The sequence below is a fragment of the Schistocerca americana genome, chromosome 9, assembly GCF_021461395.2.
Source record: "Schistocerca americana isolate TAMUIC-IGC-003095 chromosome 9, iqSchAmer2.1, whole genome shotgun sequence".
NCBI lineage: Eukaryota > Metazoa > Arthropoda > Insecta > Orthoptera > Acrididae > Schistocerca > Schistocerca americana.
Window position 1 is genome coordinate 197,615,777 of NC_060127.1, and position 25,731 is coordinate 197,641,507.

Genomic DNA, 25,731 nt, shown 5'->3' on the forward strand with positions numbered 1-25,731 from the left:
CATATCGCCTATAACACAAAACAAGAAGACGTCGAATCGCATCATCTCTACCAGAAACGATCAGTGCAAAGAAAACCTCAAAGGAGCCTGAATGGAGGAAAGAGCCCCAAACTACGGACTCCCGGGATTCAGATATAGTGAAGCAGCAAGATTCCACTGATGTGGTGGTCAGAATGCATTCTGAATCATTTAGTGGAGATTCAGAATGCAATATTTGTGATTTTTGTGTCTGAGAAAGCATTTCATTGAATATTGCTTCTCTTTCTTATTTCTGTCCGTATTCCATAACCCCCAGCATTTATCTTTTTCAGTTTTCTGGAAATAACACGCCATCCAGCGGCTCTGGTAACTTCTCTCTATCTGTAAGTGCAAAGTTTTCAGAGCTTTGTACACAGTACTCTTCAGCATTGCATTCCCATTTACTTTTGCACATAGATTCCGTCTCCATGCCCGATCACCATGCCAGGTACATAATAACCTATGTTCACTATGGCCCATAACTACACTCCAGGCACTGTAGTAGTTGTCACAGTCATCAGGCATGAATACCTGCAAAAATAAAAATCAAACATATATGCCAATGCTATAGTTATTTCCAGCAAGCAGTGGATCAAACATTTTCTAATGAAACTGTCTTCTTACCTTTGTTTTGATGCTTCCAGCATATTTTTTAATCTGCTCAAAGAAAACTTGCTTGGACCTTGTGTCAGTATGTGTACTGAGGCAATAAGCAATTGGGCATCCAGCACCAAATTCATCCATGGTCAGCAGTGTGGTCAGATGAAATATATATCTGTTAGTGCCATGTGTGCTGTCTATCAAAACGTTTCCTGCACAGAACTTTTTTTCCAATTTTCCGCTGGTACTCAGTCATAAGGACTATCATAAAGTCACTTTCTGATAATTTGTTTCACATTATCCCCAGTGCTTTGGGCTTTGTAATAAATCACCGGGGAATCTTTCGCTAGGCGCTCTTGTTGTCTCACTCACAGCTCTACAATGGTTGCACCATCTGGATGTGCAGCACTATAGTCCAGCTTGTATTCTTTCCTAATATTTCTAATATCTTGTTTGCTTAAAAGATGAACTGTTCTGAAGAGTCCAACTTGAATGTTCCCTCTCACTTTCTTCAAAATTGTAGTATCAGGAACACCTTGTGCAATTAATTCAGCAACCATAGCCCTGTCAGCTGTGGTCAGATGTAGGCTACCCACAGAGAGACTGTGTCCTGTGTGTGTCATGTACAACTTGACATTAACCACGTTAGACGACAAATTTTTGACTACCAAACAGGTAGGGCAGGTGCCACCAATTTTGATTGAAGGTTCGTTTAACCTTCTGCCTGAAGCTGTTTTGTCAGCATATACAGAGCGGTGACAAACAAAGTAATCACATTTCTTTTTTCCACTTGGTCTTATGAAGGAAACCTTTTCTTCAGTTTCCATCTGTTCCTTCCACAGAAAGAACTCTGAAAATAAAATTACAATGCATAAGAAATACAAACTTAAGTACAACATTTATGTGTTATTCTGAGGAAATAATTTAGTTGAAATACACAAGATAACACTGAGTAAGGTCAAAACATATTAGCAGCTCTCTAATAATTATTATAAGCAAGGTGCCTGAGAAATAATGGTAATGGAGACAGTCTCTCCTACTCATGTGTCACAGAATCTGAAAATGGTTGTGGTATGTACATACAATCAATGTCAGAATGCTTTATGCCAATATTCCAACCTAATCTAAGCCTAGGGCTACATTACAGATCAGCCTGTCACCACCACCAACCCCCCCCCCCCCCCAAGGGGCTCACCGCTCTATGGTGAACACATGCTTGGCGACCACTGGGCCTCAGCCCTCGCAGCACCGCTTCTCTTTCCGTACTGCTTGTCTCCTCTTCTCCTGTCCTTTTCCCCTCTCTAGGGGAGATGTCTCGTGCCTTCATGGGCTCTTGAAGCTCATTTGCGTTGGTTTACTTGTAGGACTCTTTTCTCTTGTACTGTTCTCTCCCTATACTGTTCCTTCCCTTTATCGCTCTTTCCCTATACTGTTCCTTCCCTGTATCGCTCTTTCCCTACACTGCTCTTTTCCTGTATAGCTCTTTCCCTGCACTGCTCTTTTCGTGTATCGCCCTTTCCCTGCACTCCTCTTTCCCTGCACTGCTCTTTTCCTGTATCGCTCTTTCCCTGCACTCCTCTTTGCCTGCACTGCTCTTTTCGTGTATCGCTCTTTCCCTGCACTCCTCTTTCCTTGCACTGCTCTTTTCGTGTATCTCTCTTTCCCTACACTCCTCTTTCCCTGTACTGCTCTATTTTCTGTATCGTTCTTTCCCTGCACTCCTCTTTCCCTGTACTGCTCTTTTCCTGTATCGCTCTTTCCCTGCACACCTCTTTCCCTGCACTGCTCTTTTCCTGTATCGCTCTTTCCCTGCACTCCTGTTTCCCTGCACTGCTCTTTTCCTGTATCGCTCTCTCCCTGCACTCCTCTTTCCCTGTACTGCTCTTTTCCTGTATCGTTCTTTCCCTGCACTCCACTTTCCCTGTACTGCTCTTTTCCTGTATTGCTCTTTCCCTGCACTCCTCTTTCCTTGCACTGCTCTTTTCGTGTATCTCTCTTTCCCTACACTCCTCTTTCCCTGCACTGCTGTTTTTTCTGTATCGCTCTTTCCCTGCACTCCTCTTTCCCTGCACTGCTCTGTTCCTGTATCGCTCTTTCCCTGCACTCCTGTTTCCCTGCACTGCTCTTTTCCTGTATCGCTCTTTCCCTGCACTCCTCTTTCCTTGCACTGCTCTTTTCGTGTATCTCTCTTTCCCTACACTCCTCTTTCCCTGCACTGCTCTTTTTTCTGTATCGTTCTTTCCCTGCACTCCTCTTTCCCTGTACTGCTCTTTTCCTGTATCGCTCTTTCCCTGCACTCCTCTTTCCCTGTACTGCTCTTTTCCTGTATCGCTCTTTCCCTGCACTCCTCTTTCCTTGCACTGCTCTTTTCGTGTATCTCTCTTTCCCTACACTCCTCTTTCCCTGCACTGCTCTTTTTTCTCTATCGTTCTTTCCCTGCACTCCTCTTTCCCTGTACTGCTCTTTTCCTGTATCGCTCTTTAACTGCACTCCTCTTTCCCTGCACTGCTCTTTTCCTGTATCGTTCTTTCCCTGCACTCCTCTTTCCCTGCACTGCTCTTTTCCTGTATCGCTCTTTCCCTGCACTCCTCTTTCCCTGTACTGCTCTTTTTTCTGTATCGCTCTTTCCCTGCACTCCTCTTTCCTTGCACTGCTCTTTTCGTGTATCTCTCTTTCCCTACACTCCTCTTTCCCTGCACTGCTCTTTTTTCTGTATCGTTCTTTCCCTGCACTCCTCTTTCCCTGCACTGCTCTTTTCCTGTATCGCTGTTTCCCTGCACTCCTGTTTCCCTGCACTGCTCTTTTCCTGTATCGTTCTTTCCCTGCACTCCTCTTTCCCTGCACTGCTCTTTTCCTGTATCGCTCTTTCCCTGCACTCCTCTTTCCCTGTACTGCTATTTTCCTGTATCGCTCTTTCCCTGCACTCCTCTTTCCTTGCACTGCTCTTTTCGTGTATCTCTCTTTCCCTACACTCCTCTTTCCCTGCACTGCTCTTTTTTCTGTATCGTTCTTTCCCTGCACTCCTCTTTCCCTGTACTGCTCTTTTCCTGTATCGCTCTTTCCCTGCACTCCTCTTTCCTTGCACTGCTCTTTTCGTGTATCTCTCTTTCCCTACACTCCTCTTTCCCTGCACTGCTCTTTTTTCTGTATCGCTCTTTCCCTGCACTCCTCTTTGCCTGCACTGCTCTTTTCGTGTATCGCTCTTTCCCTGCACTCCTCTTTCCTTGCACTGCTCTTTTCGTGTATCTCTCTTTCCCTACACTCCTCTTTCCCTGCACTGCTCTTTTTTCTGTATCGTTCTTTCCCTGCACTCCTCTTTCCCTGTACTGCTCTTTTCCTGTATCGCTCTTTCCCTGCACTCCTCTTTCCCTGTACTGCTCTTTTCCTGTATCGCTCTTTCCCTGCACTCCTCTTTCCTTGCACTACTCTTTTCGTGTATCTCTCTTTCCCTACACTCCTCTTTCCCTGCACTGCTCTTTTTTCTGTATCGTTCTTTCCCTGCACTCCTCTTTCCCTGTACTGCTCTTTTCCTGTATCGCTCTTTCCCTGCACTCCTCTTTCCCTGTACTGCTCTTTTCCTGTATCGCTCTTTCCCTGCACTCCTCTTTCCTTGCACTGCTCTTTTCATGTATCTCTCTTTCCCTACACTCCTCTTTCCCTGCACTGCTCTTTTTTCTGTATCGTTCTTTCCCTGCACTCCTCTTTCCCTGTACTGCTCTTTTCCTGTATCGCACTTTCCCTGCACTCCTCTTTCCCTGTACTGCTCTTTTCCTGTATCGCTCTTTCCCTGCACTCCTCTTTCCTTGCACTGCTCTTTTCGTGTATCTCTCTTTCCCTACACTCCTCTTTCCCTGCACTGCTCTTTTTTCTGTATCGTTCTTTCCCTGCACTCCTCTTTCCCTGTACTGCTCTTTTCCTGTATCGCTCTTTCCCTGCACTCCTCTTTCCCTGTACTGCTCTTTTCCTGTATCGCTCTTTCCCTGCACTCCTCTTTCCTTGCACTGCTCTTTTCATGTATCTCTCTTTCCCTGCACTCCTCTTTCCCTGCACTGCTCTTTTTTCTGTATCGTTCTTTCCCTGCACTCCTCTTTCCCTGTACTGCTCTTTTTCTGTATCGCTCTTTCCCTGCACTCCTCTTTCCTTGCACTGCTCTTGTCATGTATCTCTCTTTCCCTACACTCCTCTTTCCTTGCACTGCTCTTTTCATGTATCTCTCTTTCCCTACACTCCTCTTTCCCTGCACTGCTCTTTTTTCTGTATCGTTCTTTCCCTGCACTCCTCTTTCCCTGTACTGCTCTTTTCCTGTATCGCTCTTTCCCTGCACTCCTCTTTCCCTGCACTGCTCTTTTCCTGTATCGCTGTTTCCCTGCACTCCTCTTTCCCTGCACTGCTCTTTTCCTGTATCGCTCTCTCCCTGCACTCCTCTTTTCCTGTACTGCCATTTCCCTGCCTGCTCTTTCCTCGTTTTGCTCTTTCCCTGTTTCCTCTTCCTCTGTTCAGTTTTCCTTGTTCCGCTCTTTCCTTGTTCCTTTCTTTCCTTGTTCAGCTCTTTCCTGGTTCTGATCTCTTTTTCCTCCATTGTGGCGTTTGAGGCCATTCTTTCTTTCCTCCTTTCCTTCTGCTCTCTTCTTCTCCTCCCTGCCTGACGGCCATCCACGCGTTGCCGCGTAGCAGGAGACTGGGTAACAGGTAATTCCCAGCCCCGGATTGGCATGTAGGGCCTGCACATACCCCCTGGTACAGGCCAGGCCCAGGGAGGGGTGATTGCCTGAGCTGTTACCTTCCTTCTCTGCGATTAGTCCCTCTGTCTGTCGTTCGGGAGGTGTGACCTAAGGTGAGGACAATCACCTAAGGCGGAGGGCTCCCCTTTGGAGGGCCCCTGCTGGAATGAGCGCGCCATCAGAGACACTGGCAATCATGGGGGACTTCTTCCCAATGACTGACTTTCCTTCTCTTTCTCCGAGTGTTTCCCACAAACGAAAGTGTAATGAGGCTCCTGCCTCAATGTTTCTTCCTGTTGCGCCTCGATTTCAAGTAGTCTCACGTTTAGAAGGAAACCAGACTTTTGCTATTGTTAAGCCCTTTCTTATACAGAGAGGCGTGGATGGCATCGCCGGCCCTGTGAAGTAATACTCTCGTCTCCTCAGTGGTACTCTGCTTTTGGAAATTGATCGTGCTCTCCAGACCCAGAAACTTCTCAAGGCCCAAATCCTCCAAGAATATCCTATAAAAGTGAAGGCTCACAGGACACTTAACATGTCCCACAGTGTTATCTACATCCTGCTGTTGGATGGTTTGACGGAGGGCAAAATAATTAATTATCTATCGGATTAGGACGTTACTGCTGTTCATAGAGTTATGAAAACGGAAGCTGCCGATTTGGTGCCCACCCGCACATTGTTCCTGACTTTCGATCGGTTAACACTTCCTACCAAGATAAAGGCAGGCTGTGAAGTCATCTCTGTGCGCCCTTTTATTCCCAATCCATTGCGGTGTTATAAATGTCACCAGTTCAATCATACCAGCACTCCATGTAAAAACGCAGCCAAATGTGTCACTTGTAGCAGCGATGCACACGAAGGCGCCTGTCCACCCCCTTCCCCCCACTGCATTAATTGTCATGGAGACCATGCAGCTTCTTCTCGTTCTTGTCCCGTCTATCAAGGCGAGTGGGCTGTTCAGGAGATAAGGGTGAAGGAGAAGGTACCTTTTCCTGTTGCCCGGAAACTGTTGGCGAGCCGAAACCGACTGTCCGTTCGTCTGGAAGCTACAGTACCATGTTAGCCTCTCCCCGACCCACAAAAAACATGGCTACGCAAACTTGTGACCTACAGTTCAGTTCGATGGTGGCAAAGTCGCCTCACCTTCAAGCTGACACTCTATCTCCTGCTTCCCAGGCTGTAGATTCTGCTACCTGTTCTTCGCCCACACTGGCGAAGACAGTTGCAATGCAGCCAGCGAACCGTCAATTCAAAAAGGAATATCCCGGAAAGATTTCTTGTGTACCCCAAGTTCGCAGCCGTCTGGCTCTTCTGCCAATCGCCAAAAGCCAAAACAATCATCCAAAGGCAAACAGTCTTGCCCCTCTCTGACTCATTGGCCCTCTTCGACTCGTCGGTCACTTTCAACTGACTGACAACGGGGAAGCTCCATTGATCCCACTGAGTTGATGGACGAAGATCCTCCACCTGTGGATTCCAGTGGCCGTCCTCCCTCGATGGCTTACCCTAAGCGGCCGTCGAGGTGAGGGTTTCTTCTCCATTCTCCGGTGTTCCTAAATTTTATGGCCCTTTTACAAATGGAATATCCGTGGTCTTTGGTCTAACAGGGTGGACCTCCAGCTGCTCCTGTGATCGCAGTCTCCGCTTGTAGTCTGTCTCCGAGAAACCAAGCTACATCCTCAAGACCATTTTGCTCTTTCCCATTTTACTTTGCTACGTATGGTCCTTCACCTTATGGCAGGGATTCCTGCTCATAATGGGGTCATGCTGCTTCTACGAGATGATATTTGTCATCGTCCTATCGATTTGCACACCCACCAGCAAGCAGTTGCTGCCCGTGTTTTCCTTCGCGAATTTACCTTTTCCCTCTGCACCATCTATATCCCTTCGTCTTCCACTGTCACTAGAGCGGACCTGATGCAGCTTATCGCTCATCTTCCTACACGCTTTCTGTTCCTCAGTGACACCAATGCCCATCACCCTCTTTGGGGCTCGCCTGTCACCTGCCCAGGAGGTTCTCTTTTGACGGATCTTAATCATCTTCATCTCGTGTGCCTTAACACTGGCGAAGCCACGTTTCTCTCTGATTCCACGCACACTTATTCCTACTTAGACCTCTCGATCTGCTCTTCCCAGCTCGCTCGACGTCTCGAGTGGTGTGCTCTTTCCGATACTTACTCGGGTGACCACTTCCCTAGTGTGACTCGCCTGTACAATCATACCCCGCCACAGCGGCCCGCTCAGTGTAAATTCCCTCTTGTTGACTGGAGGCTATATTCCTCCTTGGCAGTCTTTGACGACCGGCCGTTCCCCAGCTGCGATGATCAGCTCTAGCACGTGATGGACGTTAGTCTCCCAGCTGCCGAATCCTCTATCCCTCGTACTACTACTTCTCCCCATTGGGTCCCGGTCCCTCGGTGGACTGTGAAGTGCAGCAATGCAATTTGTGCCCGACGACGTGCGCTTCGTGTCTTTCACCGTTATCCTTCGTTAACGAACTGCATCCGCTACAAGCAACTACGTGCGCAGTGCCGTCACACTATTAAGGAAAGCAAGAAAGCCTGCTGCGTTTCCTTCAGCAGCTCATTCAACAGATTTACTCCGTCCTCTCTCGTCTGGGGTGGCCTGCGCTGGCTTTCCGGGACTACCACCCACTCCCCGATTTCTGGTCTGACTGTGGCAGGAAACGTCATAGTCGACCCCTGTCGATGTTTCCAATACTTTGGGTCGGTACTTTGCGGAAGTTTCAAGCTCCACCCACTACCATCCTACCTTCCTTCCTCGGAAACAGGCGGAGGAGGCTCGTGCAATCTCTTTTCTCTCTTTGAATCGAGAATGCTACAATACTCCTTTTACTATGAGGGAGCTCGAGCGTGCTCTCTCCTCATCCAGGTCTTCTGCTCCTGGGCCCGATACTATCCACGTCCTCATGCTGCAGAATCTTCCTCCTGTGGGAAAACGCTTTCTCCTCGATACCTAGAACCATATTTGGACTGACGGTGTATTTCCCACGCTTTGGCGTCAAGCTGCTAGCTACTGTTCCTCTACCTACGCCTGGTGAAGATAAATCTCTTCCTTCCAGCTATCGTACAATTTCCCTTACCAGCAGCGTTTGTAAAGTGATGGAACGCATGGTCAATGGTCGATTGGTGTGGTGGCTGGAGTCACGCCATTTTCTCACTAATGCTCAGTGTGGGTTCTGAAAGTGCCGCTCTGCAGTTGATCACCCTGTCGACGTTCATCATGAATAATTTTCTGCAGAAGCGACAAACAGTGGCCGTTTTCTTTGATTTGGAGAAAGCCTATGATACCTGTTGGCGGACAGGCATTCTACGTACTACGCACACATGGGGCCTTCGTGGTCATCTTCCCACTTTCATCCGGGAATTTTTAACGGACCGAGTTTTCCGAGTATGTGTGGGTTCCTCCTTATGCCACGCCTTTTCACAGGAGAATGGGGTACCTCAGGGCTCCGTACTGAGTGTTGTCCTCTTCGCCATAGCCACCAACCCCATTATGGACTGCCTCCCAGCTGGCATTTCCGGCTCTCTTTTCGTGGACGACTTTGCTATTTATTGCAGCTCCCAGCGGACGTGTCTCCTGCAACGCTGTCTTCAGCGTTGTCTGGACCATCTATATTCGTGGAGTGTCACAAACGGTTTCCGCTTTTCTGCTACCAAATCCGTTTGCATCAACTTCTGGCGGTACAAGGCATTTCTTCCACCGTCCTTGCGACTGGGCCAAAATGTTCCAAGTGGGATTATGGATGCATTGTCTACTCATCTGCACGGCCTTCTAAATACAATACACCATTTGGGGATCCGTCTCACCACTGGTGCCTTTCGTACTAGCCCTGTTGAGAGTCTCTATGCAGAAGCCGGTGAACTACCACTGTCATCATGGCGCGACATCCTACTCAGTAGGTATGCTTGTTGGCTTTCTTCCACGCCAGGGCACCCAAACTTTGACCCTTTTTTTTATGACATTCTTGACCGCCAGTACGAGATGTACGTTTCTTCTCTGCGGCCTCCCGGCATCTGCTTTCGTCACCTGCTTCAGCAGCTGCAGTTCACACTTCCTATCACTTTGCGAACGGGGGAGAGCCCTTCACCACCTTGGCTTCAGACACAGGTTTATGCTCGTTTTGACCTCAGCTCGTTCCTGAAGGATTCGACTCCCAAGCTGACCTATCGCTGCAAATTTCTTGAACTTCACTCCCAACTTGCCGATAGCATATTTTCGTACACTAATGGTTCGAAGTCCAGCCATTGTGTTGGCTGTGCTTTTGTCGTTGGGGCTGACAAGTTTCAATACTGGCTTCTCGACCACTGCACAATTTTTACAGCAGAGCTTTTTGCCCTCTATCAGGGTGTTCACTATGTCCATGGACACCAGCTAGCTCGCTGTATAATCTGCTCTGACTCCCTCAGTGCCCCTCAGAGTCACAATGATCCCGATGCAGTCCACCCCGTCATTCGACGGATCCAGGATTGCCTCCATTTGTTCCCGGATGGGGGAGCCCAAGTGATGTTCATGTGGGTTCCTGGCCATGTTGGTTTGCCTGGGAATGACGCTGCTGATGCTGCAGCCAAGGCCGCAGTCCATCTCGGTCGGCCCACCTCTTACTCTGTTCCCTCACAAGATATTTGTACTTTTCTCTATCAGCGTATCACGTCACTTTGGCGTGACCATTGGTGCTCCCTTCATAGGGAAGTGAAACCTCTCCCAACAGCCTGGTCGACATCCTCCCTGTCTCACCATGAAGAAGTAATGTTAGCTCGGTTGTGAATAGGGCACTGCCACTTTAGTCACCGCCACTTGTTGAGTGGCGACCCTGCACCCAGCTGTCCTTTCTGTGGCCAGCCATTAACAGTCAGACATTTTCTGATCCTCTGCCCCTACTTTAGCCACTTACGTCTCAGGGTCAGGCTGCTGCCCACTTTGCCGGACATTTTAGCAGATGACATGCGAGCCGTGGCTCACATTTCAATTTTTTTTAAAGCAGTAATATGGCAAAAGAGATTTGATTTCTACCTGGTAACTCCAATTTCTTGTCGACGTCTTTTAATTACTCTTCCGTGACATCTTGATGTCTTAGATTTGTTTTTTTTCTTCCCTTTTGTATTGGACCCCGTACGGTTTTTTCCCCTCACTGTCCCAGCATTCCCTGGTTTTTTACTGGGCGCTTTTGACCTTACATGTTTTGCGCCCTAAAACCTCACACAAAAAAACTGCCACCAAGATTTAGAAACATGTAGCATGCTGGAACTTAAATCCGACAGTGTAGAGTTGTTTAAGGTACACACTGAAAATATATTGCCAATCATTGATTACCCTACAATACTTTCTTATATATATATTTACATTAATGATACTCAACATGAACACTAATAATTATTACATCATATCATTAACTCATTGGAAAGGCCAACATATACAAACAATGTACAACATCAGTTATCTGGCAAATACAAACGATACACTATACTATTCCTCACCTTCCACAGAATTAAATGTCATTTCTTTGCACTCCATTTTCCGTTGGTGAACACACTCCAGATGGTGTATCAGTTCTTGCCTCCGAGAGCATCTAAATGTATTGCACTCGGTACATGTCATCTAAATAGCAAAGAAAACAGGTTTTTGCTTAATATCTCAATAGCGTACTGCAATGGAAAAAGGACGTGTATGCAGAATTAATGCACTTATTCATCCATCATGTTTCATACTGCGAATTATGAAGGATAATCTTCAGGGATGTGGAACAACACAGCGAAGCCGCAATGAGAAAGTAGGGCCTGCATTACTTAAATATCAAAAATAAGTTATTTGTGCTTCATGAAACTACTTTAAATATTGAGAGGAAAGGCCACACCCCCAACTATTCGTAAACTATCTATCCAGAGGGCCTACATCACAATTGAGACTGTTACCCGTTAATCGTCATTCAAATAGTTTTACACCAGTTCTGGCATTACTTCCCACGACTGTTACCTAAACCTCCTGAACCCTTTCCTTTATTGCCTTACCCTGCACCTGTTCATGTGCTTTTTGTGTTACCTGAACGTTTCTGCTCAATCTGCAATGCACAGAGGCTACTAAAAATGTTCAGACTGGCGATATCACACTGGTGATATCTCCATAACATTTTCGCCAATATAGCACGCTTCACAATAAACCAGCCTCCTGGTTGCAATTGTGTTACATTAAGATTCACACAGCATTTATATGGTAACTGAGATGCAACCAACTTGTCTCCTATCTTTCGAGAAGCGAATTGTCTCTCTTCATATGTTTGTTTAGACACACACACACACACACACACACACCAAGATAGGTCCCGGGAAAAATCATACGAAGCATTCAAAGATCTACCTACAGGTAGCTGTGTCTCATTGGCTATTGCCACCAACCAATGAGATATTGATGCCGGTTTAAATAGCTATGTATAATGCCTCGTTCTAGGGGACGCCATGGAATTGGGTCTGCTGATTGGCTGAGGCTCATGACGTCATTAGGAAGACAGAACGTGTGTAGCAGTGCCGCCTGGTGACGAGAACTGTCATGAGCTCTATTGACATTATCTACGTCGCTCACCTGTTGTTTAAAAAGCCATTAAATGTAGATCTGCATACAGCTGTCATTTCGGAACGTCAAATAAGTCCAGATTATTCAACGGAGCTTAGCTTATGGGAATTAAATGTAAAAACCTGGTTCGAATGTGAATAATCGCGAATGCAGTGACAGACTAACCCGGTTGAAGCTGTAGCAAATGCGGAAAAGCGGACCAAATATATGTAAAAGTTACATACATATTCCTTGCATTTTCTGCAGTTTATGTACGATATTGTTCATAATATGTATCAAAATCCTCCTTGAATGCTTATTCATTAACTATGTTTTCTGATTTTACCTTGTTCTTTTAGATTTTATTGCAAGAAGTAAGATAAATATGGTACCTTCAAATATAACACAAACGTAAATATTAGGCAATGCCATATGTCCATCTGTCACCACAACAATTATTGTGTGTTCAAACTTTACGAGTTCCACAACTAACAAAATTATCACCCTTCAACTAACCTAGGCCTCAGACAACATCACAGAGAAGTCCATAGATTTCCAGGGGGTGGGGATGTCCCAATATTGTGTTCTAGGCAAAGTATATGTTATGTTCAATTTTGGTCAGTGTTGAGTAAACAAAGAACTATATGTCAATGTTATGCACGAACTGCATCTTCCTATACCTTATCTAGATTTCAGAATCCGGGTTATGTTCATATGGCATTGTGATAAATAAAGCTGAATGCGGAATTATTAATAGGTCTAGACAATACTCACATCTCCAAATCGTGAGACTGTTGTAGATATAGCTCACTGGTAATCACAGTTTATCAGTTACAGTGAAATGTGTAAGAAAACATTTGAAATAAATCACAAAGTTTCAGAGTGATACTATATGTTTTAATATATTAGACATTCACTCATAGTTCTTTTCTGTATTCTGTATTACAAACATAGGGCCTAGTCTGCGGTATGTGGTGATGAGTACCTTGTATGACATTTTTCTAAATTTTCTCAATAGTGTTCCATGAAAAGAACATGTTTGTCCAGGGTTTTCTCATTTGAGTTCATGAAGCATCTCCATAATACTTGCATGTTGTCTTAACCAACCAGTAAGAAATCTAGAAGCCCACTTCTGAACTGCTTGGTCTCTTCTTTAAACTGACCGGGTGGAGATCCCAAAAATTCAAGTGGTACTCCAGAATGAATTCCATCAGTGTTCACTACAGGCAGGTTTCTCTCAACTTGCGGTCTGAGCGACACTACCCTCATTTCCAATCTTCCCTAATGTATTCATCTTCCAAGAGGAAGGAACTACAGCTACAGAAAGCTAGAAATAGTTTTTTTTACTCAACTGTTGTTTCCTCTAATAGTTTATAAAACCATTTTATAATTTTTAGAGAGCACCATCAGCTGTTCATATAACTGTAAAGTTAAATATCTATTTAATATGAACATTACTGTTCTCCAGTACATGCTTCCTTGAGTCCAAACATTATGATTAATTATAGAAGAGGAGGCTAATGAGATACTCTTGTACTTTATGTTTATTTTGGATAATTTACTTTAAATCATCTCGATCACAATTTGAATTTATTTGTGGTGACTGGTTTCGACCACTTATGTGGTCATCTTCAGACCCATTGGCAGCGGCTGTCTGTGGAGCATATGGCAATAAATCACTGTTTCAAAAGTAATTCCATTTATTTAATATCTGGGGTTTCCAGTTTTCTGTCTCACGCCTGCCAGCAACCTGTTAGACTACAGGGTGTAGAATAAAGGAACAGTCATGGGGATCAGCACCATCCATCATGGATAAAATTCTGACTTTGCACCAGAATGTAAATTTCTACTCTGAATCCTAGGCAGAGACTCAGTCTATGCAAGTAATTAATTTCACAGATAATCCTAAATTCACACTTCTTATTAACAGTAAATAAAATTAGGTGGTTAATGTATTGACATCAGAGTGTAAAACTCAAGGACAATGAGAAGGCTTCTGCAAGATGTCAAACTATCACTTTTACATAATAATCTTACTCACAAGATAAAAAGTTCTCTCATAAGATTCCACATCAAATCTGAATAGAATCCCATGCTTGTGATTACTGCCTCCATCGCCATTATCAGGGGCCAAGGCTGACTGTCATAAAATTAATGAGGTTCACATTTGTGCCCAGCAGACACAATGCAGTTGGCTAAATTACATCATGGAGAAAGCATATGCTAAAGCAACACCATCTGCATCCATAGGTCATATTTTTGCAAGCTGTCCAGCATAGCTTGCAGTGCCATCACTTGTAATAGATGGTGGACTATGTGAAGCTTTTCTCTGTAATTTTTCTTTCCAAAGTGCATGCTTCCATCCATTGCTTAATTATACTAATTAATTTGAAATATATACTGCCTCATGTGCAACATGTGGTTTGTTCTTGAATTAGAAAACAGCAAATAAATAAACTGATAATTACATAGCCGGTGTGTGTATTGTTGTGATCATACAGTCTAATTTCAGCTGCTTCCGTAATTACAGAGACCCAACAGCTAGAAATATGGGCCAGATCCTCATCTGCTTAAAGGCTATCTTGTAGTTACTCATTAAACAGTTCTCGGAAACTGCTGATTTTCATTTTTTCATGCTTGAGGTGATGATGATCAACACAGCAACTAGAGTAGTTTGTATAGGCTGTCCTGCATAACTGATACCATACTGACAAGGAATGTTATAAATCCCTGGTACACTGAGCCTGAGAGTATGTTTGTCAGGTCACAACCTTTCTTTAATTTTCCTTGGTGGCAAAAAGACTCCTCTGATTCCTTGCCTGTTTACACTCTAACTTACCCATTGCATCATAGAATGGGAGTCATGCTGGGTCTTCATCCTCATGGCTTGGCTGATGATTTCTTCAACATATCTGACCAAATTTCATATACAGAATGTTTGTTTGGATGGAGGGGGGTTGGATTGTGCAAGAGTAATGGGAAGGTGAGGAGGTATGGTCAAGAGTATAAGTAAGATAAAAAATGACTAAATGGTGGTGGCAAGGGGGGGGGGGTGTTGGTGTCATAATAAATACAAAACCAGAAGAGATTATGTCACAGCATTATGACAAGACTATAGACTACATGTCATAAGGCATGATCCCAATTTATACAGCAGTGTTCTGTCTGAATAAATTGCAAACTCACTTTCAACTGGGAATTTGTGTAGATAGCCAATACGTACAGGGTTATCACAAATGATTGAAGCGATTTCACAGCTCTACAATAACTTTATTATTTGAGATATTTTCACAATGCTTTGCACACACATACAAAAATTCAAAAAGTTTTTTTAGGCATTCACAAATGTTCGATATGTGCCCCTTTAGTGATTCGGCAGACATCAAGCCGATAATCAAGTTCCTCCCACACTCGGCGCAGCATGTCCCCATCAATGAGTTCGAAAGCATCATTGATGCGAGCTCGCAGTTCTGGTACGTTTCTTGGTAGAGGAGGTTTAAACACTGAATCTTTCACATAACCCCACAGAAAGAAATCGCATGGGCTTAAGTCGGCAGAGCGTGGAGGCCATGACATGAATTGCTGATCATGATCTCCACCACGACCGATTTATCGGTTTTCCAATCTCCTGTTTAAGAAATGCCGAACATCATGATGGAAGTGCGGTGGAGCACCATCCTGTTGAAAGATGAAGTCGGCGCTGTCGGTCTCCAGTTGTAGCATGAGCCAATTTTCCAGCATGTCCAGATACACGTGTCCTGTAACGTTTTCTTCGCAGAAGAAAAAGGGCCCGTAAACTTTAAACCGTGAGATTGCACAAAACACGTTAACTTTTGGTGAATTGTGAATTTGCTGCACGAATGCGTGAGGATTCTCTACCGCCCAGATTCGCACACTGTGTCTGTTCACTTCACCATTAAGAAAAAATGTTGCTTCATCACTGAAAACAAGTTTCGCACTGAATGCATTCTCTTCCATGAGCTGTTGCAACCGCGCCGAAAATTCAAAGCGTTTGACTTTGTCATCGGGTGTCAGGGCTTGTAGCAATTGTAAACGGTAAGGCTTCTGCTTTAGCCTCTTCCGTAAGATTTTCCAAACCGTCAGCTGTGGTACGTTTAGCTCCCTGCTTGCTTTATTCGTCGACTTCCGCGGGCTACGCGTGAAACTTGCCCGCACGCGTTCAACCGTTTCTTCGCTCACTGCAGGCCGACCCATTGATTTCCCCTTTCAGAGGCATCCAGAAGCTTTAAACTGCGCATACCATCGCCGAATGGAGTTAGCAGTTGGTGGATCTTTGTTGAACTTCGTCCTGAAGTGTCGTTGCACTGTTATGACCGACTGATGTGAGTGCATTTCAAGCACGACATACGCTTTCTCGGCTCCTCTCGCCATTTTGTCTCACTGCGCTCACGAGCGCTCTGGCGGCAGAAACCTGAAGGGCGGCTTCAGCCGAACAAAACTTTATGAGTTTTTCTACGTATCTGTAGTGTGTCGTGACCATATGTCAATGAATGGAGCTACAGTGAATTTATGAAATCGCTTCAATCATTTGTAATAGCCCTGTATATTAAATACCTAATACTGCAAACATTATAAACAATATCATGCTTTGCTGAATATGCAAACACACATAACAATTCAATAATAATCATGAGGATATAAAACATTGTTTATAGAGTGTAGAAGGAAAAATGCCTTCAGCTGATTCCAAAATCACAGGGCAGAATAGTATCACAAAGACCTTCATACTACACCTAATGACTGCCAATACCAATCATAAGATGATATCCCAATTTACCTATTAGTGTTGATATTGATAGCCATCAAAACATATAGAGGGTGTTTTCTGGAGTGTAGTTGCACAATCAGACAAAAATATTCCTCTCTTCTGCCCTTATTTTGTACAACTCCATGCCCCAACCCTCCTTCCAGCCACGCTTTAATCTGTGTTCTGCTTGCATCTTTCCTTGATCACGAATGCTCACTTTACCATGTGCAATCCACCCCCCCCCCTTAATGTCCTGTCTCAACATTGACCCTTTGCTTCAAGTGATGCAAATATATTACCGACCGCCACTCACCCTATGGTCAGGGCAGACCCACCACATCAGATACACTAGAAGGTACCTCAACAGCAGAGCCTATGGTGAAACAAATGATACCTGAGCTTTTCCAAGCAATGCACCAGTTTCTCCTCTCCATCACCACTACACCTGAATGCAGCAGCCTGAAGACAGCAAACCATAGTTAAAAGCACCTTCAGCTGATCATGTGCTGCAGACAGCTCCTCTTGTGTCCAACACACACCCTATCCATCCTACCATTTCTAACTTAATAATTAAACTATGACAACAAACAAAAAAAGCTAATTATGTGACTTACTACTGTTTGACAGAAGCTGATGGCTTCCCCCCGCTCGAATAACATTATATAGAATATATTGTGTGTTCTTACCTAAGTGCTACAATAATTTAATAACCTGTTTATGCACTTTAAAGAAGGTTATGGCAACTGTCTTTTCGGATTTGCTAGGGATAATCCTCATCGACTATCTGTAAAAGGGTAAAACTATTACAGATGCATATTATTCATAGTTATTTGGCCGTTTGAAAACTGAGCTGCAAGAAAAACGCCAACGATTGGACCGCGAAAAAGTCCTTTTCCATCATGACAATGCACCAGCACACACCTCAGCAGTTGTGGTCACAACCTACAACAAATTATGACTGATCACAAAATGCATGCATCCCACAAGAGCCACATCCCTTTTTATAGATCTGGCTAGAGGGAGGGAGAGGGATGTTGAAAAGGATCATTCATAATGTCAGTGCTTTATCTTTCCTTACACACTCTTTGTAAATTAGATTGGTATAGTACAATTTCCTATGCTGGAATCACAGCTCGCAATTTTACATTTTATGATGATCCACTGTATGAAATTCATTTGTTCTTTCTGTTTCTGACCATATGCCAGATTCCTAATCAAACTTGTTTGATATTTTTGTTTGTTAGGGCACAAAAACTATCCAGCGTTTCCTATGTAACAAGATGCAATAATTATACAAGCTGAAAGTCGAGGGGAGAGAAAGGAAATGGAAAGGAAGGGACGGAGTGATATCAGTCTTGTTCCATGTCCTCTATGCTCACTAATTCTAAATTTCCATCAGATGTCTACCATTGTTGTCAATCCACACTGAAGGTTGTGGATTAATTGCCCATTGAGGTGAATTAATTATATGCATGCATGGTGTCTTTTTCTTTCAGACATGTCCAAAAGAACAGGCACCAACACATATACATAAGACACGATAAGTTGCACAGAATTTCTTTTTATAATGTCCTGAATAAATCTAATTGCATGATTAAACTGAAATGCATGGCATTATTATAAGTCTAGATTTGTACAAAGCTTATAACCAGGTGCAGTCACACCCCATTAATTAATAAAGTGAGAAAATGTATCTTTCTTTTTAAAACCATGAGGTGAAATAACTTCTCAAGCATTCAAAATGCTACTTTTAATTAGTTTACCAGAAATATTTATAAATAAAAATGATGGTACAGCTTCATGAGGTCAATTGATTATTCATTACAGATGGAAGAAACACAGACTCCAACTGTTGGAGAAATGAGGAGCTGTTGGGTGGGGGGAATATAAAGAGCACCAAGAACAAACTGTACCATGTTCATTTTGCTGTCATCCAAGGTGGAAAACGGGTCACTAAGCAGCTTGCCTTTGCTCTATCATCTGTACAGAAAATTCTTGTTTGTGTGCCTTATACATGTTACTTCAAGGGTATTGAGGTTTGACCCTTACCACCACTTTTGTCTACAGAAGTTAACTATCAATTGTGGAGAGTTACAATGTTTTCCCCCTTATATGCAAAAGTGGCAGAAACCACAGTCTTCTAGAGGTGGGTCATTTCCCTTCAATTAGTGACACTAAATGCAGTTGCTGTTACTACAAATTATTTTGCCTCCCAAATGTTGCCACTGTGCAGCATGGAGTGCACTGAAGGAATATCTCTGCTACATCTGTTCTGGTCCCCTAATAACTGCATATAACACTGAATATGTTTTGCAAATTTGTGCAAAGAATGCAATCAGAGAAGGCATCAGTGCCATTAGGTGTTAACCCATAGCTGCACTTGACAGTGAAAGCATGAAGCTAGTTTGAAACTTTGTGAAATGACCTGCCAAAGAAAGTTAACTGACTTCTTTAAAGCAGAAGAATAATGATGTATTGTAGCTTGCAGGTAGTGCTGTAAATTATCATACAGTAGGTGATAGTATATGTTATAAACCGTATTGAGACTTGCATTATTGTTTCATTGATGTTTGAGCAAAGTTTGTCTAATTTCTGTACCCTATTTGATAAATTTATGAAATGTTTTACTTCTAATGTTCTTTAAATGTAAATACACTATAGTATACCATATATAACATTGCATTGTGTGTTCTTCCTAATATTCCATGCATAGTTTGTCATTTCACAGTTCACTCTCAATATTCCATCGGTATGATAACACGGAAGCATGTCCTCCAACAACTGCGTTATTTCGAGCTTCTAAAGTATGTACTTGTTGTAATGGTGCATTCATTAGAAACATTTATGAATTTTAATTTAAACAAGGAATTGGAATGGATTATTCATTAAAGACATTTATGAATTTAAAAAAGGAATGTTGTACAAGTAAAACTGAACAGTTTAAAAAAAACTTAGTGCCTGCAACAGAAGAAGTTTACTCATCTCTTAACTATATCACTGAAGGGTATTTATTTAGTGTATATAGCTCTATTTCAAGGAGACTAGTGTTCAACTTGGGTGTGGTGTTTAGGTCATTAGCAGCAAAGCATTACCTTCGATTGGTCTAGGATGGGAAACTTGTCCTACACTAGTTTATCCGAATTCTTTGTGGCTTAATTTTACCACTAAAGAGTAATTCAGTAACCATATTTAGAATGTGAATTAATACCAAACAAGGGATAGGGTTATGAACACAAGATGTTTCTGAACCTAAAATCCTACCACCAAATGAGCTTGTGTGTTTATAAGCAAAGGAACTAATTTATTCACATATAAGAATATTCAAATGGTATTAGTTTTTTGATACAGTTACTGGATTTGCAACTGCTGCAAGGAAAGGAACCTACTTTATACACTAATTGTTAGCAGGAACATGTGTAAATTATGACCATATATCGCTTACCCTTTCATTGATTTGAGATAAATCTGCTGCTATGGAGATATTGTCCTGTATCTGGTTCAGTCTTGCTTCAAGCTCCTCCTTCAGTTCTTTTATTTTATTTTTGCAGTCATTTAGTTGCAATTTATATTCATCATGGTACTGCAAGTAAAATATGTATACAGTTAAGCATTATCAGAAAGTACATCTTCTTATAGCCCAATTTACAGTATAGGCAACTGACATCAATTTCAGGTAAATCATTTTTATAAAAATGTTGTCTAGTTCCCTAACGTCATTTTTTGTAAGATAATAACTTAACTATGCCACAAAACACCCAAAGTATCATCATAAACTGAATACCTAAAAGCCCAAGAAAAAGATGATATACAGCTCAACAGGATATAGACGTATTATTGGCAAACTAAGCATCGCTCGGGAATTCTTTTCCACAAAAACATTCTGGAAATGTGCATTTCTTTTAACACACAGAAAAGACTCATTCAAGAACAACAAATGTTGCAAACAATATAATTTAACTGAAGAGCAAAGGGGAACAGAACTAGCAAACCAAGTGAAAGGAAATGCCCAGGGCGAATTTTGCAGCCTGCCAAGGGAATGTAGAGGCTTTATTTGTCGTACATTAACGGCTTCTAGAAGCCTGCTCAAGATTGGTTCTGAACATAATTAATGGCTGTTAAGTCTGGTCACTGCCAATTGCCGCCTGGCCCAGTTCAGCCTGCCCCATCTTCACACAACCTAATTTTCAGCAATTCAGAAAGGCTGCCATTCGCAAATGCCAAAAACCTTATTAACAGCACACTGTCTATGACAGCTGTTAAATTATTCATAAAAATGGATGCTGAAATAATACAACTCACACACTCCGTGCTGACATACTGCATGGTAGCTGATGAGAGAGACCATAAAGGCGTTTCCCATTTATACTCACTCCCATGAGCCACAATGCTGAGTTACAGCATGGACTGCACAACTAACAGAAATGCCAGATGACATAAATAAGCTATTTTAAAAAATCAGTTGTCTGGTCAAAAAGAAAACAAAGAACAAACTATTAACTGAACAGAAATTGGGGTACAGCTTGCAACTACACATACATTCATGAATCTTAAGCGGAGAAAGATGAATTACAAAGAAACAATACAAAATTATGTAAAATTTAAACAAAGTAAAAAAAACTCGGTTTTTTAAAAGCTTTCTAATATTAATTATTCTAAGAAAATTCCTAATTATTATAAGTAAATAATTTATTGAGTCTGTAAACGAAGACAAGCAGACATAAGCACAATACTTCTGAGTCTTTGCAAAATAAACTGACACTACAAGGAAAAGGTTTGAGTCTTGAACCGCGCAATTCGAGGTAGACGGCAAAATAACAAGTGCATTAAAATAGTAAGTGGGAGAGGGGATATCTCGGCTCAATGAAGCAAAGCTAAGTAGAAAGAGCCTAACGCCAAATAAGAGAACATCATTTAATCACAAAAAAATTAAAAACTGATGGTTTGTAACAGTAATATCACTGTATAACACAATGTTTGACTGCATCATCTACTACATTTCAGCCAGCTTTCTGATCTGTCGGAGAGGTATGGGCTTATTAAGTGGACACTTGGGATTAACCAAAACACTCCTTTACCAATTCACAACCAAACTGTTACCGTTCAAACAAACCTAGATTTCAGGTTGCCCTACAGACCAGTATTTCACCACACCTACAAAATCATAGGCATCACTAACTCTCAACCAAACTGTCACCTTCCAGCCAAACCCAGACTTCACCTGTGCTATCACCACAACCTACACCCCAAAAACTAATGTTGCTGTAAAAGAAGTTTTCTTTATTCTGTTCTCTTCACGTTTGCACGCTTCTGTCATGTAGATCATCATCGGTAAGTTACTGCAGAGGACATGCATCTGATACATGAAGGTTCAGGAGAACCAATATTTGTACTTTAAGTCCAAAATATAACTTAACAGGATTAAGAATGTCAATCAGATGAGTAAGTTTTGGAATGACAGTAGCAGGACCTACTTTCAGAACCAGCATAACCCAAGAATGACAGCACACTGATCGTTAGTTAAGAGGGAAGGAGCTTTTTTTATCTTTCACTGGCCTACTGAGAGAGAGTGACCGGATTCCGATTATTATTTGTTCTTCAGTGCAATGAGTTTTTCGTTATAACAGTTTAATCCTGTTTAAAGTAAATTAATTCAAGTTTGTTTATTCAAAAATGAGCCATGAGATGGCAACAGATAAAACATTTTCAATGGCAAATATCTGAGGTTACAGTAGACTATGGGTATTCGCAACAGTAGGAATTAAGAATCAAATTTTGCAACTGCAGCCCGGAAGATCTGCACCACCCAGTCCATAAGCGGCCGTCACTTCTCCAGGTTGAAGAGGACAAGCACATGGGATTCCTGAGGCACCTGACGGGGAAGGTTGGCAGTCTTTTGGGTCTTTCTTCAGTTGCAACTCCCTAAATGTATTTCTCTTACACCAGGGTCATTCCATGTCAAGAGAACCGGGGGTCCCCACTCAACCATCTCCAAATCTAATGAATTTTGGTGAGGAAGTTCTATATGGTCTTTAGTGGCTACATACCAAATTTCAGTTCAGCATCTTCAGTGGTCGAATTCTTCGGGCGATTTTAAAGAGAGCCTGCTCACCTCTGCATCATATATGAAGGTGCAAATGTGTCAAGTTTGCTAGGCTTTTTTAAAAGTTCAAGCAAACATTTGGTCATTTGCTTTAACATACATAGACAACTTTCCATGCTGAATCACACCATGACAAAAATTAGGGATTTAGTCTTACCTAAATGTAGATACAAGCCTCTAAAGTGGCTAAAAAATTCGTTGTTCTTTCTGAGAGCCATGGTTTCACCAACCACTGGTACTTTTCATATGAACGAATCACACGAAAACTTCAGAGGGTTATTCATATCTATGATGTCTATATATCGACGAGATTTAATCAACATTGGATGCCCAGATGAAAATATATGCATCTGCAAAGTTGGGCAATATTTTGTAATTACTAATTTTAGGGTATTTTTGGGGGACAATATTTCAACTGCGTTTTCTTCAATTCTCTTTTTCATGCTACAGCTGGAAAAAGAATGCTTGACACTTTGAAAGAAATATTGTTTAATTTCTGGATCTTTCAGTTTGACAAGTAAGAATACATTTCAAAAGTTATTATCTTAGCAGTTCAAGAAAAATGAAAAGTCAAATATTTTGCTCATGAAGTCCCATAATTAATTATTTTTATTCAAGTGTATAAGTTTCAAACATTATGGTATATTGATAATTTTTACTTATGGACCATCTGACAGCAACTGGATAAAACACAATTTTAGTGCCATACGCATTTTGCCTTTATTTTCTGCAAGGCATCATCAGTGGCCTGGAATATGTACATATGTTGGCTATTTAATTTACATTTTTGTCATTGTGCCTATAGGTTATAAACAGTTCTGGTGTTTGGTATTTCCCATTAAGTAGTAATGTTTTGAACTGTAAAAATTATCAATATACCGTAATATTACACGCAACTGAGGAAGACAGGACTACAAAAGTTGAAGATTTCAAACATTAGTTTAACCCACGACATAAAAACAAGTATAGTCAAAACACAGCAAATTTGCAGAACAAAAAGACAAAAGAGTCAGTTCTATTTTAGGTTAAGCACTTCTACAATTTGGTCAATGACAGATTGTGGATAACTGTATTGTCTCCCTGGTGATGATGTTGATTGGGCTTCCAAAGTCATGAAGATATGTTGCTCAGGAATATAGCAGGTGTCTGTAGCAGTCAATTAGTTGAAGGAACAGGCATGACCATGTGGGTGCATAACGCCATGAGGACATCTTGTTCTTCATGTGAAACTTCATGTGTTTCCAATCCACCAAAAATTGCCATACGTACAAGTAACATACTGGCCTGGTTGCAAACTTTGAATTGAGACTGCTGGAATTTCTTCATCTTCTTCAAAGGCATTAACTGTGGATATGGTAGCATTATTGGAAACTCTGCTTATTCTGGGCTGATTACAATTACTTGATTTTCTCTTGTTCCAGATACTGTATATCCCATGGTAAACCTTGTTTTTGATTTGGGTGGATTTTTTCAATTTCTTCTTTTGGTTCACAAAAAAGCTTTACACCTCGAATACTATCATCACACAATTTGAATAAATCATATGGAGTCGATATTTGGTTATCTAAGGCCCTCTGCAGACTAGCACAGCCTGCAAGTCCTTTTGCTGTTCCCCCAGTGCCGTCACAAGGCAATTTACCGTGGCTTGTTCCAAAAAATTCTGTTTGGCAGTGATGAGAAAATCCTTTTTGTGCAGGTATAAATTGATGAAATTTTTGAAATTCTTATACTTAGCAGCTGAATCATCAGTAAATTAATAAATGTTCTTAATCTATTCAGTCTGTCTTTAAATATGCTATCAACTTTATTTGAAAGGCACAGACAGGAATGGTATCATGACACAATAGTCGCTGACCATACAAATGCTAATACTCTGACATTCTTTGCCATTGAAATAGACAACAGATGGATGAAATGTGGCCTGACTATCCTTGTGCAGTATCCTGAACGACAAATGAATAATTCTCAACAAAATCTATCAATATAATTAATTCATTTTCTGCAAGATTTCTTTTTAGCTGCTTAAGATGTAAACTTTGGTGTCTGACACAAAGAGATGGCTTCTTAAACCAGTAATTTTCAAAAATCAATGCTTCCATGAAATCTTCAACAGTTCTCTGACAAGTCTCCAATGTGTCTTTGCCAGCCGGACCCACTGCTTGTATTCCGTTGTTTCTTCAGGGTCATGGTCTTTAAAAGAGTCTTCCAGAAAAGCATCTAGTCGCATTTTTCCTAGGCGTTCCTTACAATGGCTGAGGCCAACATTAATTTGAAATTTTGATGGATTGCACATACGCTTTCTGAATGTGATGCAGAATAACCAGCTGTACTACCTTTCAGCCTGAGCTCACAAAATTTTGAGAAGCTTAGTTTATTTCCATATTGCTTACAATAAGCAATGAACATTTCCTTAAGGTTACAAAGGAGCAGGCGTTTCTCATTGTGAATCTTTCCCCATTTATTCTTACTGCAACACAATCTATTTTGCCAGAACATAGACAAGAAAACTCATCATCTTCAAAGAAAGTGAGCTTTTTCCCATTTAGATTTACAGGTGTTGCCAAAATGCCATCTTTAGTTTCCTAAGCTTCTTCACCATCTCAGTTGAAACAGCAAATTCTTTTGCCATTCTTTCAGTACTGCAGTTATTTGGGCCAGGGTCAAAATTTGAACTTTACTGCTGCTGCTTGAAGTCTGAAGTTAATCTTAAGTTGAGCAATTAAGATGTCCATACCTTAACATTTATGGCACTCTTCCATTTGTATCTGAGCAATAACTACTTGGCTCACAGCAGCAGCTGTGGCAATTACCTTAGTAATGCCGCCTTGGGCATTCAGACATTTGCACTTAGTGTGTCCAATTGTATTGCTTTTGCTGATCTGTTGAAACTTCAGTAGTGCTTCTCCAAGTGATGATAATGAAGTGTTAGCAGTAACGCAAGCATCAACAACACCCAT

The 25,731-nt window shown here is 42.0% G+C and overlaps 2 protein-coding genes across 2 annotated transcripts; both read right to left on the reverse strand.

Annotated features, from left to right (window-relative positions):
• Positions 1 to 986, reverse strand: LOC124551365. The gene is made up of 2 exons (XM_047126399.1): positions 643 to 986; positions 1 to 549 (listed from the first exon to the last, which is right to left on the reverse strand). Exons 1-2 carry the CDS (start codon positions 760 to 762, stop codon positions 190 to 192), a joined length of 480 nt encoding a protein of 159 aa, XP_046982355.1. The 5' UTR covers positions 763 to 986; the 3' UTR covers positions 1 to 189.
• Positions 987 to 25,731, reverse strand: LOC124550812. The gene is made up of 4 exons (XM_047125539.1): positions 25,585 to 25,731; positions 20,117 to 20,254; positions 10,838 to 10,958; positions 987 to 1,468 (listed from the first exon to the last, which is right to left on the reverse strand). Exons 1-4 carry the CDS (start codon positions 25,729 to 25,731, stop codon positions 987 to 989), a joined length of 888 nt encoding a protein of 295 aa, XP_046981495.1.

Coding starts and splice junctions, on each gene's coding strand:
- LOC124551365 (XM_047126399.1), bottom strand. CDS start 762: ATGGATGAATTTGGTGCTGGATGCCCAATTGCTTATTGCCTCAGTACA. Junction 550..642: donor CTGGAAGCATCAAAACAAAG/GTAAGAAGACAG, acceptor TTATTTTTGCAG/GTATTCATGCCTGATGACTG.
- LOC124550812 (XM_047125539.1), bottom strand. CDS start 25,731: ATGGGTGTTGTTGATGCTTGCGTTACTGCTAACACTTCATTATCATCA. Junction 10,959..20,116: donor TATCTCAAATCAATGAAAGG/GTAAGCGATATA, acceptor TTTGCTATTTAG/ATGACATGTACCGAGTGCAA. Junction 1,469..10,837: donor GACATTTAATTCTGTGGAAG/GTGAGGAATAGT, acceptor TTTTATTTTCAG/AGTTCTTTCTGTGGAAGGAA.